Raw genomic sequence first — 14889 nt, 5'->3', positions numbered from 1 at the left:
TTTCGAGTATAAGATAAACTATGAAGGGATTAATAGCATTTTTATATCAGCTATACTGGCTTTGCATGGCACAAGGCACACACACACACTCCAACTCCATTCTTATTCTGCTTTCAAGCAAAAGCATCTTTGGTGTGACTCCAATATGTAAAAGCTTAAACTGTGAGGAGGCAAATTTATTTCCAGAATTTTAAAAGGTGTATCCCTTTCTGTGTATTAGTCCACAGTCTTACCGTTACAGTATTCATTCTGAATGATCATGTGATCGTCTTCTGTCCATGAAGAATAGTAGCGTACCACATGGGGGTGATGGCCAAGCACTGCATGAGCATAGACTTCATGCAAATCCATACTCCCAAGGGAAAGAGAAGCATTTAGAAAAGTTAATTGAGATAATATAGATTCAAAGATTTTGACAATATTTTTATTTTATATGCATTGACATTTTGCCTACATGTATGTCTGTGTGAGGGGGCCGGGTCCCCTAGAACTGAAGCTACAGACAGTTGTAAGCTGCTATGTGGGTGATGGAAATTGAACCCAGGTCCTCCGGAAGAGCAGCCAGTTCACTTAACCACTGAGCCAACTCTCCAGCCCAGATTAAAAGATTTTTTTTTGATTAAAAGATTTTTAAGGGAAACATAAAAGACATTAAAAATAAAATATTTTTGCGGGCCTGCTGCATGCTTAGTACTTTATCTATTCAGTCTTTATAGATTCTTTGTAAGATACACTGGAAACCATGATGAGAGAAAGTGACTGTCCACGGTGAAACTGGTAATAGTAGACCTCAGAGCAGAACCTTGTCAACCAGTGCCAGGGTCCATGCTTTATTCATTGAACGTGGCACATATAGAGGTGCCGTCTGTGCTTGCTTTCCCAAGAGCAGGTGTGCTTTGGGTCTTAATTTCACTGCATCACAGTGCACATTGTAGCTTGTTATGCCTGTTAATAGGCACTACAAGCAGGCCATCACACATTATTGTGGACGTTCTGATGGATCTGTCTTCTTCATGAAGGCTAGGTAGTCATTAGAGTCATGATCAAACCCAGCCAATCTGATGAGGTACAGGGGAAAGCTTTGGGAGAAATATGCAGTGTACAAAAAAGAAAAGCAAATTCTGTCCTTGATCGACATCAATATTAAAACAAAAGCCTGTAATATCTGGCTCCACATGGTCGGTATGGATGAAAGAAGCTCACAAAAGCATCAACTCAATCTGAAAGTAGTTTTTTCCTTATGATCATAGGAAAAATGAAAAGTTAATTCTGGGAGTTAAATATAAGCATTGCTAATAGTTTTCCTTTGTATACAGTATCAAACTTCACTACTGAATTTATTGTTAGTATGTGTACTGGTTAGTTTATTGTCAACTTGGTACAAATTGAAGCCACCTAGGAAAAGGGAATGTCAGTTGAGGAATTATATAAATCATATGAGCCTATAGCCATGGCTATGAAAGATTGTTTTTGCTTGATATTTGGTGTAAGGGCCCAGCCCACTGTAGGAGGTACCAATTTTAGGCAAGTATAAAAAAAGCAGGCTGAGTTAGGCAGTAGTGGCACATGCCTTTAATCCTAGCACTTGGGAGGCAGAGGAAGGTGGATCTCTATGAGTTCAAGGCCAGCCTACCAGGAAGCAGAGTGCCTCCTTTCATCTCTACTCCTGTTCAGACAGTTTTTGCCCTGACTACCTTCCATGGTAGATTGTGACCCAGAAGCATAAACTGAAATAACCTTTTCCTCCTCCACAACTTGCTTTTAGTCACAGCGTTTATCACAGCTGCAAAAGTTAAACTAGAAGAGTACAAAGTAGAGATAAATCACTGATAACATTTCCTATCTGACAGTATTTCAGAGGAACATAAGTGGGTACCAGGAAACCGTTTCAAAACTCAATTCATTAGAATGACAGTAAGACTAAGACCAGTAGACAGAAAATCCAACAAATTGAAAAACAATGGCATGCATGGGCTAGTGCATGCTTTTCATCCCAGTAGAGGCAGGCAGATCTCTAAGTTCAAGGTCAGCCCGCTCTACCTAGGGTTCTAGGCTAGCCAGAGTTATATGGTGAGATCCTATAATTACAAACAATAATATGATCTGAAGTTATCAAGTTCTGTTTTAGGAAATGCCACTGGTGTTCTGGTCGATTCAGTAAAGCGATGAACATAAAATGACATCCAAAATGGTAGGGACAAATTTAAAATCAAGCAAATGGGTATTTTCATTGATATTGGTGCTATTTTTGAAACTATAGAGAATATAGTACGACATCCAAGTTTGTTCATCTAGTACTTTTCAAAAGTACTCACTCATTTGATGATCCCGAGAATGGTTTTGAAGAACGCTTTATTGCATAAACGCATCCATCTAGCCTCTTAATGCACTTGTAGACTGTACCAAATTCCCCAACCCCAATTTTTTCTAGCTCCAAAAATTCCTTTTCATAGCGGGAAGCCATATCAGTTTCTTGTAGAATACTCTACAATATTTAAAAAGAGAGAGGGGATAAGTCTTCCTATATACCATGAGCAATAAGACAGAGCTGTGTTTCATTTCCAAAACTGCTTTTTAAAACGTGAGGCAAATGCAATGCGTTCTCTTTGCGCTGGTCGCTGGTAATCATGGTAGCAAAGAGTTTTGCCAATGGCTGGCCACACCGGTGTCCTTTGCAACCTTACATACAAGTCAGTCCTGAACCTAGTCAGTTTTAAATGTCCTTTCCTTTATCTGATCAGACCATTCTGTTCAGAGACCCACACTTTCTGAAGCCTAGCACAATCAATACCAAAAACTCCTCTTGATTCTCTACCTTTCTCAAGGCCTGGGTACTAAATTTCCACCTTAAGTTGAATAAATCTTCTTGTTTCAATTTATTTTCACAGAAGTCTTAATCTGGGAAACAAAATTATCAAATGTATTAATCCGTCACATGTGCTCAGCATTACCTCCCCCTAGTGGCCAGCTCGTAATATCACTCATTTTCCAGCTAGTAAATCAACCAGGGAAATCAGTTTTCTGTCTGGAATGTGAAGTCTAGTATTATGATCAAAATCTCTACAACTACATGTGAATCTAATTTAAGATAATTTATCTCTTCAACATCATCTTTTTCTTAATGTCCCAATTAGCATCTAACTTTAGCAAATTAAAAAGAAAAATCTCAACTTTACACAATCATTTTTGCATCCAATTCCCATCGGTTCTTATCAGCAAGACCTGTAATTTCCTTTGCCCATAGGCAACCCTAAACGCTGGTTCCTCCATGTCTGGATTTGCCTCCATCATCAGCTCTTTCCAAATCCTCTAGTAATAACAATTTTGCAGAAGGATTCTGCAGAATTAAAAGCCTAGTTGTTTCCCAAGAGAAAGTTGAACTCTGATAATAGACCCAAAGCTTTACTTCCAACTGACACTGAGTACCTTGGCTACTCCATAGCTACCACACAGGCCAGCTTGATGTCCACACCACGGCCAGCCACTCAACCACCCATGTCACCCTCTTACACAGGACCCACTCCCCTGCTTTCTTTTCCTCGAATTATCTTTATACATATGTGTTCTACCATTTTGCTTTCCACAGGGATTATTTTTACTGCCCTTGCAGACTTCAAATATATGCATACATTCACACACCACACATAGGTTCATATATAGGCTCATGCAGATCCAGGTATCTTTTTGCTTTATATTTATGTGTACATCATTTTGATATTTCAAACATGTTAGCTTCTCCTGGCCAGGGACTTTTGTATAGATATAGTTTCTCCATTTATTGAATTATTTGGCATTCTATCAGAAGCTACTTAAAGACTTATAAAACAAATGAGGAATACAATTCAAAGGAAAAAGCAGTGAAGGCATGGGTGGGAAAAACTGAAAGCCTAAACCCAGAGCTGTCTCTGTGGCAGTTACAATAGCCAAGTGCTGACATTTAAAAATACTACATCTGGGGCTGGAGAGATGGCTCAGAGGTCAAGAGCGCTGCCTGCTCTTCCAAAGGTCTTGAGTTCAGTTCCCAGCAACCACATAGTGACTCCCAACCATCTGTAGTGAGATCTGGATCTGGTGCCTTCTTCTGGCCTGCAGGCACCAGGACACTGTATACATAATAAATAAATAAATCTTAAAAATAAAATACTACATATGTCAGAGTGTGATGTCCCAAACTTGCAATCCTAGCACTCAGGAGGCAGGAGGATCATAAATTCTAGGCCAGTTTGAGCTATGAGAAACCCCATGCCAAGGAAGAGAGGTAGTCATGGAAAGAGAGAAAGGGAAAGAATGGAGAGAATATTAACTTACTTATACGAGTAAGATTTGCTCAAGGAAAGTTTAGTAACTAGCAGTGAGAACAGCTGTGTGGTCTCTGCCATTCGGCGGCACCGAAATAACAGCTGTCACTGCAACACCCGACTGTGACTGACACGGATGTGCGTTGCCGTCATATACATGTTTGAGTTTTGTACACTGAATACATGCTAAGAAGTATGTTTCCATGTGCTGCAAACACCTTAAGAGCAATTTCATATCCTACTGACTTTATATTTAACCTCACCACTCTCCTATTACTGGGCGTTCCAGCGCCTTCCCCAGTTTTCAGCAACTACAATTCAGATGCGAGAAACATTTTAGAGTCAAATGGTTATAATATTAATATGATAGGTTAGATTACCATATGTATACGATCACAAAAATGAACAAATAAGGATACATTCAACAGCTGAAATTTTACATATAAATTTCGGAACCAATGTCACTTTCTCCATTTCAATTTTTTAGTTTGACAAATAAAAGTAGCTTAATTTCTCATTCCTTCTCTACCTCAGTATGAAAGCTTCCCCCAGATTAAAAACAGAAATAGAAACTTTTAAAGAATTATCCAATAACTTAGCTACTGCTTGCAAACATAACAGCTGGTTATCCAGAGGTAAATTATCCTGCAGCATACACTACTAAAGCCATAAAATCTGTATGTGTGGCAGAGAGAGGAAGGGGAAAAAACAGGGAAGGGTGGAAAGGATGACGGAAGATGAAAGGAAGAATAGGAGAAAGGGAGAGAAAGAAGGTATCAGGAGAGAAAGGACAGAGTAGAGAAGACTGGGATTAAAGGGGTGGAGGAAAGAGGGAGGGGTAAGGAAAAGCTTGAGGACGAAGAAGGAGGGAAACTGATGAGGAGGCAGAAAGGAGAAGAATGAGGGGAGGAAAGGGGAAGGAGAGGATGGAAGAAAAAGAGAAATCAAAAAGGACAGGCAGCGGAGTGAGGGGTAGAGACATACTAAATAGGATGTTGTGACTGCTGGACCGAAAGACCACACTCACCTTAGTAGGCAGCACCTGTTCTGATTTGCTTTCCCCTTCTTCCATTTCCTCACTAAAAGGAAAAGGTTAGAGCAAGAGTGATTACTCACTGAGGCCGGTGTTGGGACAAGTTCTGTGGCTGCAAGTTAATAAATTCCTTTCCTCTTCACTTCGTGTTTGGGAGTAGAGATGACCCAGACATTTAATACTGGAGCCTAGGACAGGATAATGACAGCATTGGGAGAGACCATGAACGGCACCAGTTATGTGAGGATCTCAAGAGGAAAAAGGGCCTTCCCAGAAGATAATATGTAAGCTAAGCTAAGATTCCAAGAAGGAATGGGAACTGACTGAGGCAGCGAGTGGGTGTTTCAGAACTACCACATGCTAAGACAGTGCCTTTCCACCTTCCTAAGCTGCGACCCTTTAGTGCAGTTCCTCATGCCGTAGTGACCCCAGAGAATTATTTTCATTGCTACTTTATAATTGTACCTCTCTACTGTTGTGAAACATAATGGAAATATCTGATATGCAGGATATCTGATATGTGACCCCTGAGAGTCATTCAACCAAAGAGTTGAGACCCAGGGGTTGAGAATCCCAGTGCAAGCAAGGGAGAACACCAAACAAAGGGTAGGTACTGTTTCCCCAAAGGAGCCAGACAAACCTGAGACATTAAATCACTCTGTGTTCCACAATTAGCGAGTGGAAGAGCTTGGATTTTAAACCGAGTCTAATCCCAAGGCGTTTTTTTCTTCACAATCACGCTATGCTCTCCTTCCAACACTGCCCCCGACCCAGCTTTCTAATTCAGTACACAGATACATATTGCGTACAGCATAAATACGGTTTTGCCTAAGAGATCTTCAATTTGCAACAAATCATTTGTGAACATGCTTCTTTGTGTGAGCCATTTTCTGGGTCTATAGCAAGATGTCAGTGGACACTCCAGACAGCTTCTTTTAGAGAAATACAGGGGAGAGATTGCAAACAAATGGCACCATGTTTGTGAAATCAGCTGATGAACACGTGTGATTTAAACTTAATACTACACCCTGGCAACACAGTGGATACGGGAGAAAGATATTCTCTCATGAGCATTAAGAGATGTCACAAAAGAAATCAAACAAAAAATAAAGAGATGTCGGGCAGTGGTGGTGCATGCCTTTAATTCCAGCACTCGGGAAACAGAAGCAGGCAGATCTCTGGGAGTTCGAGGCTAGCCTGGTCTACAAGAGCTAGTTCCAGGACAGGCACCAAAAGCTACGGAGAAACCCTGTTTTGAAAATCAAGAGAGAGAGAGAGAGAGAGAGAGAGATCTCACTACACAGTATCACCACCACTTTCATCCAAATTATCTCTCTTCCTGCTGGCTTCACCAAGTGGGGAAGGGAGCATTAGGTGTTCTACAGAGCTCTGACAGTTAGCTCTTCATTTATGTTGCTGAGTATGTATGTTTCTATTATATAAAATGAAGTATCAAAGAAAACTGGTAAAGCAGTATCCCCAAGTTAGCAAACCCAAAAGGGCAATGAGATGGCTCAGCAGGTTAAGGCACTTGCCAGCAAGCCTGATGACCTGAGTTCAAGCCCCAGGATCCACATGGTATATGGGTAGGACTGATTCCCTAAGTTGTTCTCTGACCTCCAGTCATGTGCTGGGGCATGTGCATTTTCTCCAACATACATGCACACACACACACACACACACACACACACACACACACACACACACACGAACACAATGAAGAAGGATAGGGAAGGAGAGATAGTTTAACCAAAATAATTATACCCCCCAAGTAGCACACATAATCCTTATTTAGGTGATTTCTACTATTCTGAGGCATTGGGGGGAATAGGGTACTTGGGCTGTCACTCATTAGCATCTCTGAAAGCAGCACTATCTTTTACCCTCTTCAGTTTTCCATCACCTACAGAGAAGTTCAAACAATTGCCCCGTAGCTCTCGTCACCAATATCACCAGGTATCACAAGCCAAATTCAATGCTGCAATATAGTTTGAAATATGAATGCTCTCCCAGTCATTAGCCTCATATTAACCAAAGGACGTCCATCAAATTCGGTCCCTACCAACTCAGCTGTCTACTCTAAGTCAGATCTATTGCTTGCTCTGCCAGATTCCTGTCAAAAAGCTCCTTTCAGTACACGTCAGAATGGAAAGATGCCCAGGTTTCTGTGACCAACACTGGCCTGCAGGGATGAGGGACACATACACAATACTTTGGTTTCATTCAAATAGAGAGCTCTTGTCCCTAACCTTATTCTAGCACTGTCCCAAAGGAGTTCACAGAAATTAAGAGAACTGTATACTTACTGGTAGCCTCTGGTTTTCCTTTTCTCATTTGATCGAAGGACTGATTTTCTATAGGACTCTGGAGTGAATGGGTTGATATTAACCAGAGACAAAGAGGTCTTCTCATCCATGAAGGGAGAAAGTGAGAGTCTTGGACGTTTAGTGCTTTGGGCAGAGAGGTTTCCTTTCGAAGTCATCTCACGTGGATTCTGAGGATGACAAAAGGCAAATCAGGATCGGGATTTAAAAAGTAAAATAAAATTAGTGGTAGATGCTGGATTAGATATTGATGGGGACAGAGATAAATTGTAGCTCCTGATGAATCTGGTTTGTTAATCAGTTCATCGGTGTCTTTTTAAGAGACATATTTCATAGACTTCCTAAGTAAAAAGGAGAGTTCTTAAATTCACTTAAAAACACCACATAAAATTATAAGAACCCCATGAAATGAAATAAAAAAGATTAAAAAATAATCTACATGTATACATTCCTAAATATATAAATACAATCTGCTTAGTCCTATAATGTTACTAGTATGTATATGATTTCAGGGTTGCTCACTTGGTATTCCCTAGAGAACACCACTTTTTCTATTCTCAAAATCTTTTAATTGCCTGTAGGTCTTTGTCTAGGGTAAGGAAAAAGAAGCCAGAGGCCATGAATTTGAGAAAGACAGAGCATGCAAGGGGAGAGTGGTATGGGGATATGGGGAGGAAAGGGAAAGGGGGAAATAATGCAACTATAATAATTTTTAAATGAAAGAAAAATGACTATAAAAATAAACAAAGGAAGAAAAGGGTCTTTATCTATTAAAAGAGTTTATCAGGAAGAACGGCAACATTAACACTGTGCATTGCCCAAGCTTAGAAGGAGAAATGAAAGAACAGAAGAGTTATAAAGATTTTTAAACTAAACATACCCTAACCAGGAGCATTTTACAGAGGTATAATTTAATATAAACGACCATATGTGTGTGTGCACTCATGAGTGGCAGGCACTGTTGTAGATGTTTAAAAACATAAGGAGGTCTCTCTTCCCTTAGAGTATATATTCTAGAGAAGTTTAGTGGTGATAGTTCAAGGTATTAGTTCTAAGAATGAGTAAATATACCAGGAAATAGAAAATAACCACTACAAATATTCAAGCAGATGATAAAGCCCTCTAGACAATGTTTTACACTTATGCTGAGTGGATTGTTATTAAACAATAGCAGCTCTAAAAGTTATATATATATATATATATATATATATATATATATATATATAATCTAAAATAATCTCTTAAGATTTTAGGGCTTTCACCCTGACACTGTTGGAGCCACAAGACTCAGGATAGACCAGAGACCTAGGATTCAACCAAACATGACTACCGAGAGAGAGAGAGAGAGAGAGAGAGAGAGAGAGAGGTATTCTGCTATACTCATAGATTGGTGTCTAGCCCAGTTTTTATCAGAGGCTTCATCCAGCAGCTGATAAAAACAGATTCAGAGACCCACAGCCAAACATTCAGTGGAGCTCAGGGAATCCTGTGGCAGAGTGGGAGGAACGATTTTAGGAGCCAGAGGGGTCAAAACCCATAGAATCGACTACCTGGGCTCATAGGGGCTCAGAGAGACTGAAATGACCACCAAGGAGCCTGCATGGGACTGACCTAGACCCTCTACATATGTTACAGTGTATAGCATGGTGTTCTTGTGGGATTCCTAACAGTGAGAACAGGAGCTGTCTTTAACTCTTTTACCATCTTTTGGGACCCTATTCCTCATACTGGGTTGCCTTGTCCAGCCTTAACATGAGGGGAAGTGACTAGGGTTATTGCAACTTGATAAGCTATGTATGGTTGATATTCATGAGGTGCCTGCTCTTTTCTGAATAGAAATGGAGGAGGAGAGGAGAGGGGAGTCAGAATCGGGGGAAGGGAAGAGGAGGGAGGAAAACATTGGGATGTAAAAGTAATAATAACAACAAAAATCACTAAAAAGATGTCAGGGCTTTGATATGGCTATAAACAGCTATCAATAAATAGAAGAATGAAGACTTGCCATTACAGCTGAACCTAGGCTTATCCTGAATTTGACCAATTTGCCAAGTTCAAAGACAAAGGATCCTGAAAGAACAGGATGTTATTAGATCTACGGGTCAGGATCTAGAGAACTACCCATGTTGGATTTCTGCAAGCACACAATAGTACACATGTGGTCAAGATAGACCTCTACAGTATGCTTGTTGCACTTGGGATCCTACTATTTTGATTCTTTGACTTTTCAGTGTAACATCAGAAGCCAAACTACCTCTGATTTGTTAAATATGAGCTTTCAAAGATGGTTAGACTTAATAGATACTAAATAAAAAATTGACATAAGCAGAAATGAAAGATGTTATGGAACATACAATTTAGCATAATTTTGTAGGTGAAAATAGACCAGTAGCATAGTCAAGGATTTTTTTTATAAGTGTCTTAATGTATCTTAGAGTTCACAGAGTGAATAATCTTATGACTGTGTTCAAAACTCACACTGAAAATGTCATTGTTTTCTAGTGAATTTATCATAAAAAAGGGCTATAGTTTCAAAATAAGCAAAACTATAGTACATAATGCTATGTCCCCATTACCAGTGTAATCTTGGAAATAACTCAGAATTGTACTAGACCATTCCCCCAATGAATGTTAGTTTTATAATGCTAAGTACAATGCATCTTTCACATATGAAATGCAGCGTGTCCAAATCTGCAATGCTTCCCATAATTCTTCTGCCATATTTTAAGGAAAATAAAAAGAGTCTATGAAATTTTCAGATAAAAACAAGGAAAAAAATCATACCATGGCAGATGACACTAGGATTTCTAGCTTAGAAATATGAAGGCCAATAGAATTTGTGGTCACCAATAAAAGGAAAGATATTAATATTCATTCTTAAATAAAGCTTTGCCTGAAAGTAGAGCAGTTTGCAAAGCAGATAGAGAGGGTGTGTGCACTCCAGAGATTGTGGATAGATGTCTAATGACAACGCGGGCCGATTAAGGGAGATGTGAGGGACAGCTACTTGACTTCTGAAGATCATGGTGAGAAGGCAGCCTCCTGTCAAGACAGCATTGGAGTGTTTACAAGCTGCTAATTCAGAGGCCGGCCAAGCCTCTGAGTCTTGAATCTACGATGTTGCAATGTAATCACCATCAGCTAATGTTTAACGTAATCAGCTGAGCCAACCTTACTAATACACTTTCTTCAGTGTTCTTCAGTGGTTCTGCTAAGAATCCCTTATGGAGAAGGAAATGACACCATTTCTGCCCGCACCTCTTAGAAAAAGCAGAAATATGCCTACCCTGCTTTCCTGTGCTTCAGCAGCAGTGTCTCCAGAAAGCAGCACGAGTTGGTACCCTGCTCTGTTCTCATCCTGATTTAAATGTACTGTAGGGAAGTGGGTATTTCCCTATTGTATTTCCACCTATTTTCCCAGGCTCTATTCTATACCTGTTCTTCATCTTGCCATGGTCCAAGATCAGTAGCACCTGTCTTCTCATAGCAGACATGTGACCTGATTCCCAGCCATGGCTTCACTGGTCTCCTAAATGCCACATGGCTTCAGTTGTTTTCCATGTCCCACATAGCCAATTATTTATTCCACATATCTGTTTTATTCCTCCCCCAAACGTGTATATCCTCAGTGTCTCCTATCTTGACCCCAGGCTCTACCTATTTAATCAAGCAAGAGGCCTCGCCATTATCTTCCATTCCTCTTTTCAATGCAACACCCCATCAATTTGTCACTAGTTCCTGAACTTCTCTCAATTTAAGCCCTGCACATGCCTGTCCTAATTCTGGCCCTTTTCTGCTCTCAACAGAATCCACTGTGACTTGTTCCCTGTGTCAAGACTTTCTCTGATCTAGTCTACTTTGTGGACTAGAATACCCATACTCAAAACCATTGCATGGTTAATTCAACACTTTTAGGATAGACTGTTCATCTCTCCTACACAAAGACTACTGTTCCACTGAATAGCAAATTATTTTCCTTCCCCTCAGATACTCAGTGGATGCTTGAGGTTCTCCTTTCCCATCTTTACTTAGCAAACTCAAGTTCATTATCCAAGTCTGTTCTCAGACAGTACTTCCTTTAGAAAACTGCCCTCACTGTTTTGAACCTTAATTCCAAATTTCTGTTCCTCAAACTCTGCCATTCTTCTACATCACATTTTCTGGGTGTTTATTACTTCTTTAGTTGCTTATTAACTGGGGGAGGGGTACTCGTTAAAGAAAGTAAATGGTGTCTTCCAGCAGAGGGTCTGCTAATACAGAGCACATTGTGGGTGGTGTAATGGACGAAATATGTACGCTCATCCCACTCTCCTGCCTGCGCATTCCCAAAGCCCGTTCCCCATCTCCCGTTGAAACATCACCAACTGTCAGTGCTGTTCCCTCGCTCCCGTCACCTTTTTTCTTTCCTAATCATCCTACTGAGAGTCATTCTTCACAGAGAACTCTCAAAATACCACTCGGCTCATCTCCTGAGGAACTGTAAGCTGGTTGAAAAGAGCGATTGTGTCCTGTGTTTATTACCCGCAGTGTGTTCTCAAGAAGAAGAATACAGATAATCAGCTGGTCAGGACTGGAACACTGAAACACCTTCTGATGGACAGCAGAACAGATTTGATTGTAGTTCAACGGGAAGCCCAGTATTTCCTGGTAGACACACTCTGGCCCTCAGCAGGCACCACAGAGGCCCGCTGGCAGAGACTGTGCCGTGAGCAGGATCACACAGGTTATAATGATCTTAAGTAGCTCCAGCTGAGCTGGCAGGGAGCCAAGCTAATATTCAACCTTGGGAATCACACCATGTCATCAGAATCTCCTAGATGTAACCATCCCCAAGCCCCTGGCTTCAATAAATGAGCAATGTAATGTAGTGTAAATCAAAGAATATGTGATCTACAAGCAACCATTGCTTACTTGCTGCCACTTTCAATTCTCAAACAAGTTCTGCTTTCCCCAAGTATAACAGAGGTGCCAGCACTGCACTAGGCCCAAACCAGAGGGGACTCTGTGCTGGGAAGAGCAACAGCAGCAGACATGAGCATGTGCTGATGGTTAACGTGACCATCCCTGTACTAGAAAATATTGGTAAGCAATTACCCAGAAATACAGCCAACTGGCATAACAGGAAAGAAAACAGACCAAATCGAAAAATGAAGGATCCAGCCTTACTTCTGACAGCAGCTGAGGTAAGACTCTTAGAAACTGGGTTTCGTATGTGCAAAGTACACAGGATGGCTGTGCACCTCCACAGCTCTTCCAGTTCCACTGTTCGTTAACTAAGATCTTTTCAGCTAAGATGTTTGCATAGCTAATACCAAATGGTTAGTAGTTGAGGGAAACAAGCAGCTAGACATTTCATTCTGTTTCCTAGTAACTTTAAACTTGCATCCATTCCCACTAAGAAACAGGCAACAGAAGATACATCATAGATGCAAACGACCAAACCCTCTTCTCCCATCCATTGATCCATAGAACAGATCTCAGAGACCTGGTCCCCCCTCCCCCCCCCGACGGCTTACTCACTTTGGGTGTGGAGAAGCTGTCAGCGACTGGCGGCTTGCTCTTCCTGGGTGGTCTTGGTGTTTCTGGACATTTGGGAAGGGCTGGAACCCACATAGAGGGACCCGGTCTTTCCATGTCTGTGATCTGAGAAGGGTAATGTTCACCTCTGGGGGGAGACTTGGGTTCCTCCATCTCCTCATCCTTATCCCTCTCAGACGCTGGGCTGTGGGCCTCTCCGGTGCCTTGTGCTGCCATCTGACCTCCACTCTCAAAATCTTCTTCACAGACAGAGAAGTTTAGTTCTTTATTCTGGTCAACCCCTCTGTCAGCCACCTCAGCGAAGAGCCTTACAGTGCAGGCAAGGAGGTCTCTGGGAAGGGAACATAGCTTTAGGTTGCCCTTCCCTCTACCCACCAACAGCTAAGAGACACACTGCACATGTTCTCCGTTAAGTACCACACACCTAAGGCCTCAGCATATCCTGATTTCCATTCTGATTAAAGAACTCTCCAGCAACTCCCCAATCAACTGCATCCAATCCCTGTAAGAACTCTCCTGATATCCCACAGAGTCTCCCAGTGTCCAATTGCTATGAAATACTAATAAGATGGTTTGGCATCCTTTAATTTATGAAAAACGTCCATTAGTCAATTGGGGAGCAAGTCCATTATCAGAAGGAAATTATTTTCTACTCTTCACATCTGCCATGCATCAGGACCAATCTCTACTGCTTTCACACCACACCCATCTCCCGGCGAGCGGCAGCAGGCAGCAGGATTCAGCATCGCTTACATATCCTCACGATCCTTGCACAACCTTTAGCATGTCTTGCCTGATGTTCACCTCCTCCTCAGTGGAGTCACCTCTTATGCCTTTGCCAGACACACCTCTCCTGATTCAAATATTATCCCTCCCTACCGATTATGAGCAATTAAAGCAATCAGGAGATTGAAGAAATTTTTGAGTTGACAAGGTTTAGAAAGGACAGCCATGCCTGGAAGTGAATGGTAGTAATAATTTTAAAATACAATCACTTTGAGCCAAAATTGGCCATATTTTATAGAATGCCTTTTTAAAGATATTTTCAATTATTTATTTTCTTCCTCAGAAGCCTCTTTGGTAGAAAAAAAAAATGATCACACAATATTCTTCAGTGAAATTACCCCCCAAAGGCAATGAAAACAGCATCTCAAAGAGATGTCCACATCCCCTTGTTCTCTGCAGCACTAGCACAACTAGAACGTGAACCAGCTCATGCCAGCTGCAAATGGATGTGTTTCCCAAACTGTGGCACATATAGCTAATGGAATGCTATCTGGCTACAAACAAAAGCAATCCTGCCCTTCTGGCAACATGGGTGAACCCAGAGGACACTGTGCTATTAAATTAGTACAGCACAAATGCTCTATGAGCTCACTAATATGTGGAGTCTAGAAAATTAGACTCCCGGAAGCAGAAAGTAGAACAATGTCTTCCAGAGATTGGGGACAACCAGTTTAGTTATATGGTAGACAAGTTTTGGGGGTCTAATCCCATAGAGGAGGGACATGTTAATTTGATTATAATAATCATTACACGGTGTGTACACAAAATTATGAAATGAAAGAGATGGGGGAAAAGGAAGCCTCACTGATACTGCAGGTGAAATCTATGTGAAAGGCAGTCAGTTAAAAATGGAAAACGATGGAACATTTAAAGTGGCTCTGAAGGGGCCTAACGTGAAGAGAGCAATAGAGAG

General features: G+C 41.1%; 2 protein-coding genes across 2 annotated transcripts in view; both read right to left on the bottom strand.

Annotated features, from left to right (window-relative positions):
* The window catches only part of Ssbp1 (single stranded DNA binding protein 1), a 46647-nt gene that overhangs the window by 23534 nt on the left and 8224 nt on the right, over positions 1-14889 (bottom strand). The gene's annotated exons all lie outside the window — the stretch shown is intronic.
* Positions 1-14889, bottom strand: part of Wee2 (WEE2 oocyte meiosis inhibiting kinase) — a 32781-nt gene that overhangs the window by 10133 nt on the left and 7759 nt on the right. Inside the window, exons 3-8 of the mRNA XM_075953612.1 lie at positions 13173-13521; positions 7638-7825; positions 5326-5377; positions 2316-2485; positions 1756-1758; positions 234-352 (exon numbers count right to left, since the gene is read on the bottom strand). Of these exons, the coding sequence (XP_075809727.1) occupies positions 234-352; positions 1756-1758; positions 2316-2485; positions 5326-5377; positions 7638-7825; positions 13173-13521 (881 nt within the window). The remainder of the gene's footprint in view (positions 1-233; positions 353-1755; positions 1759-2315; positions 2486-5325; positions 5378-7637; positions 7826-13172; positions 13522-14889) is intronic.

This window comes from Microtus pennsylvanicus, chromosome 19, assembly GCF_037038515.1.
Source record: "Microtus pennsylvanicus isolate mMicPen1 chromosome 19, mMicPen1.hap1, whole genome shotgun sequence".
Classification (NCBI taxonomy): domain Eukaryota; kingdom Metazoa; phylum Chordata; class Mammalia; order Rodentia; family Cricetidae; genus Microtus; species Microtus pennsylvanicus.
This window is presented reverse-complemented; position numbering and strand designations above follow the sequence as displayed.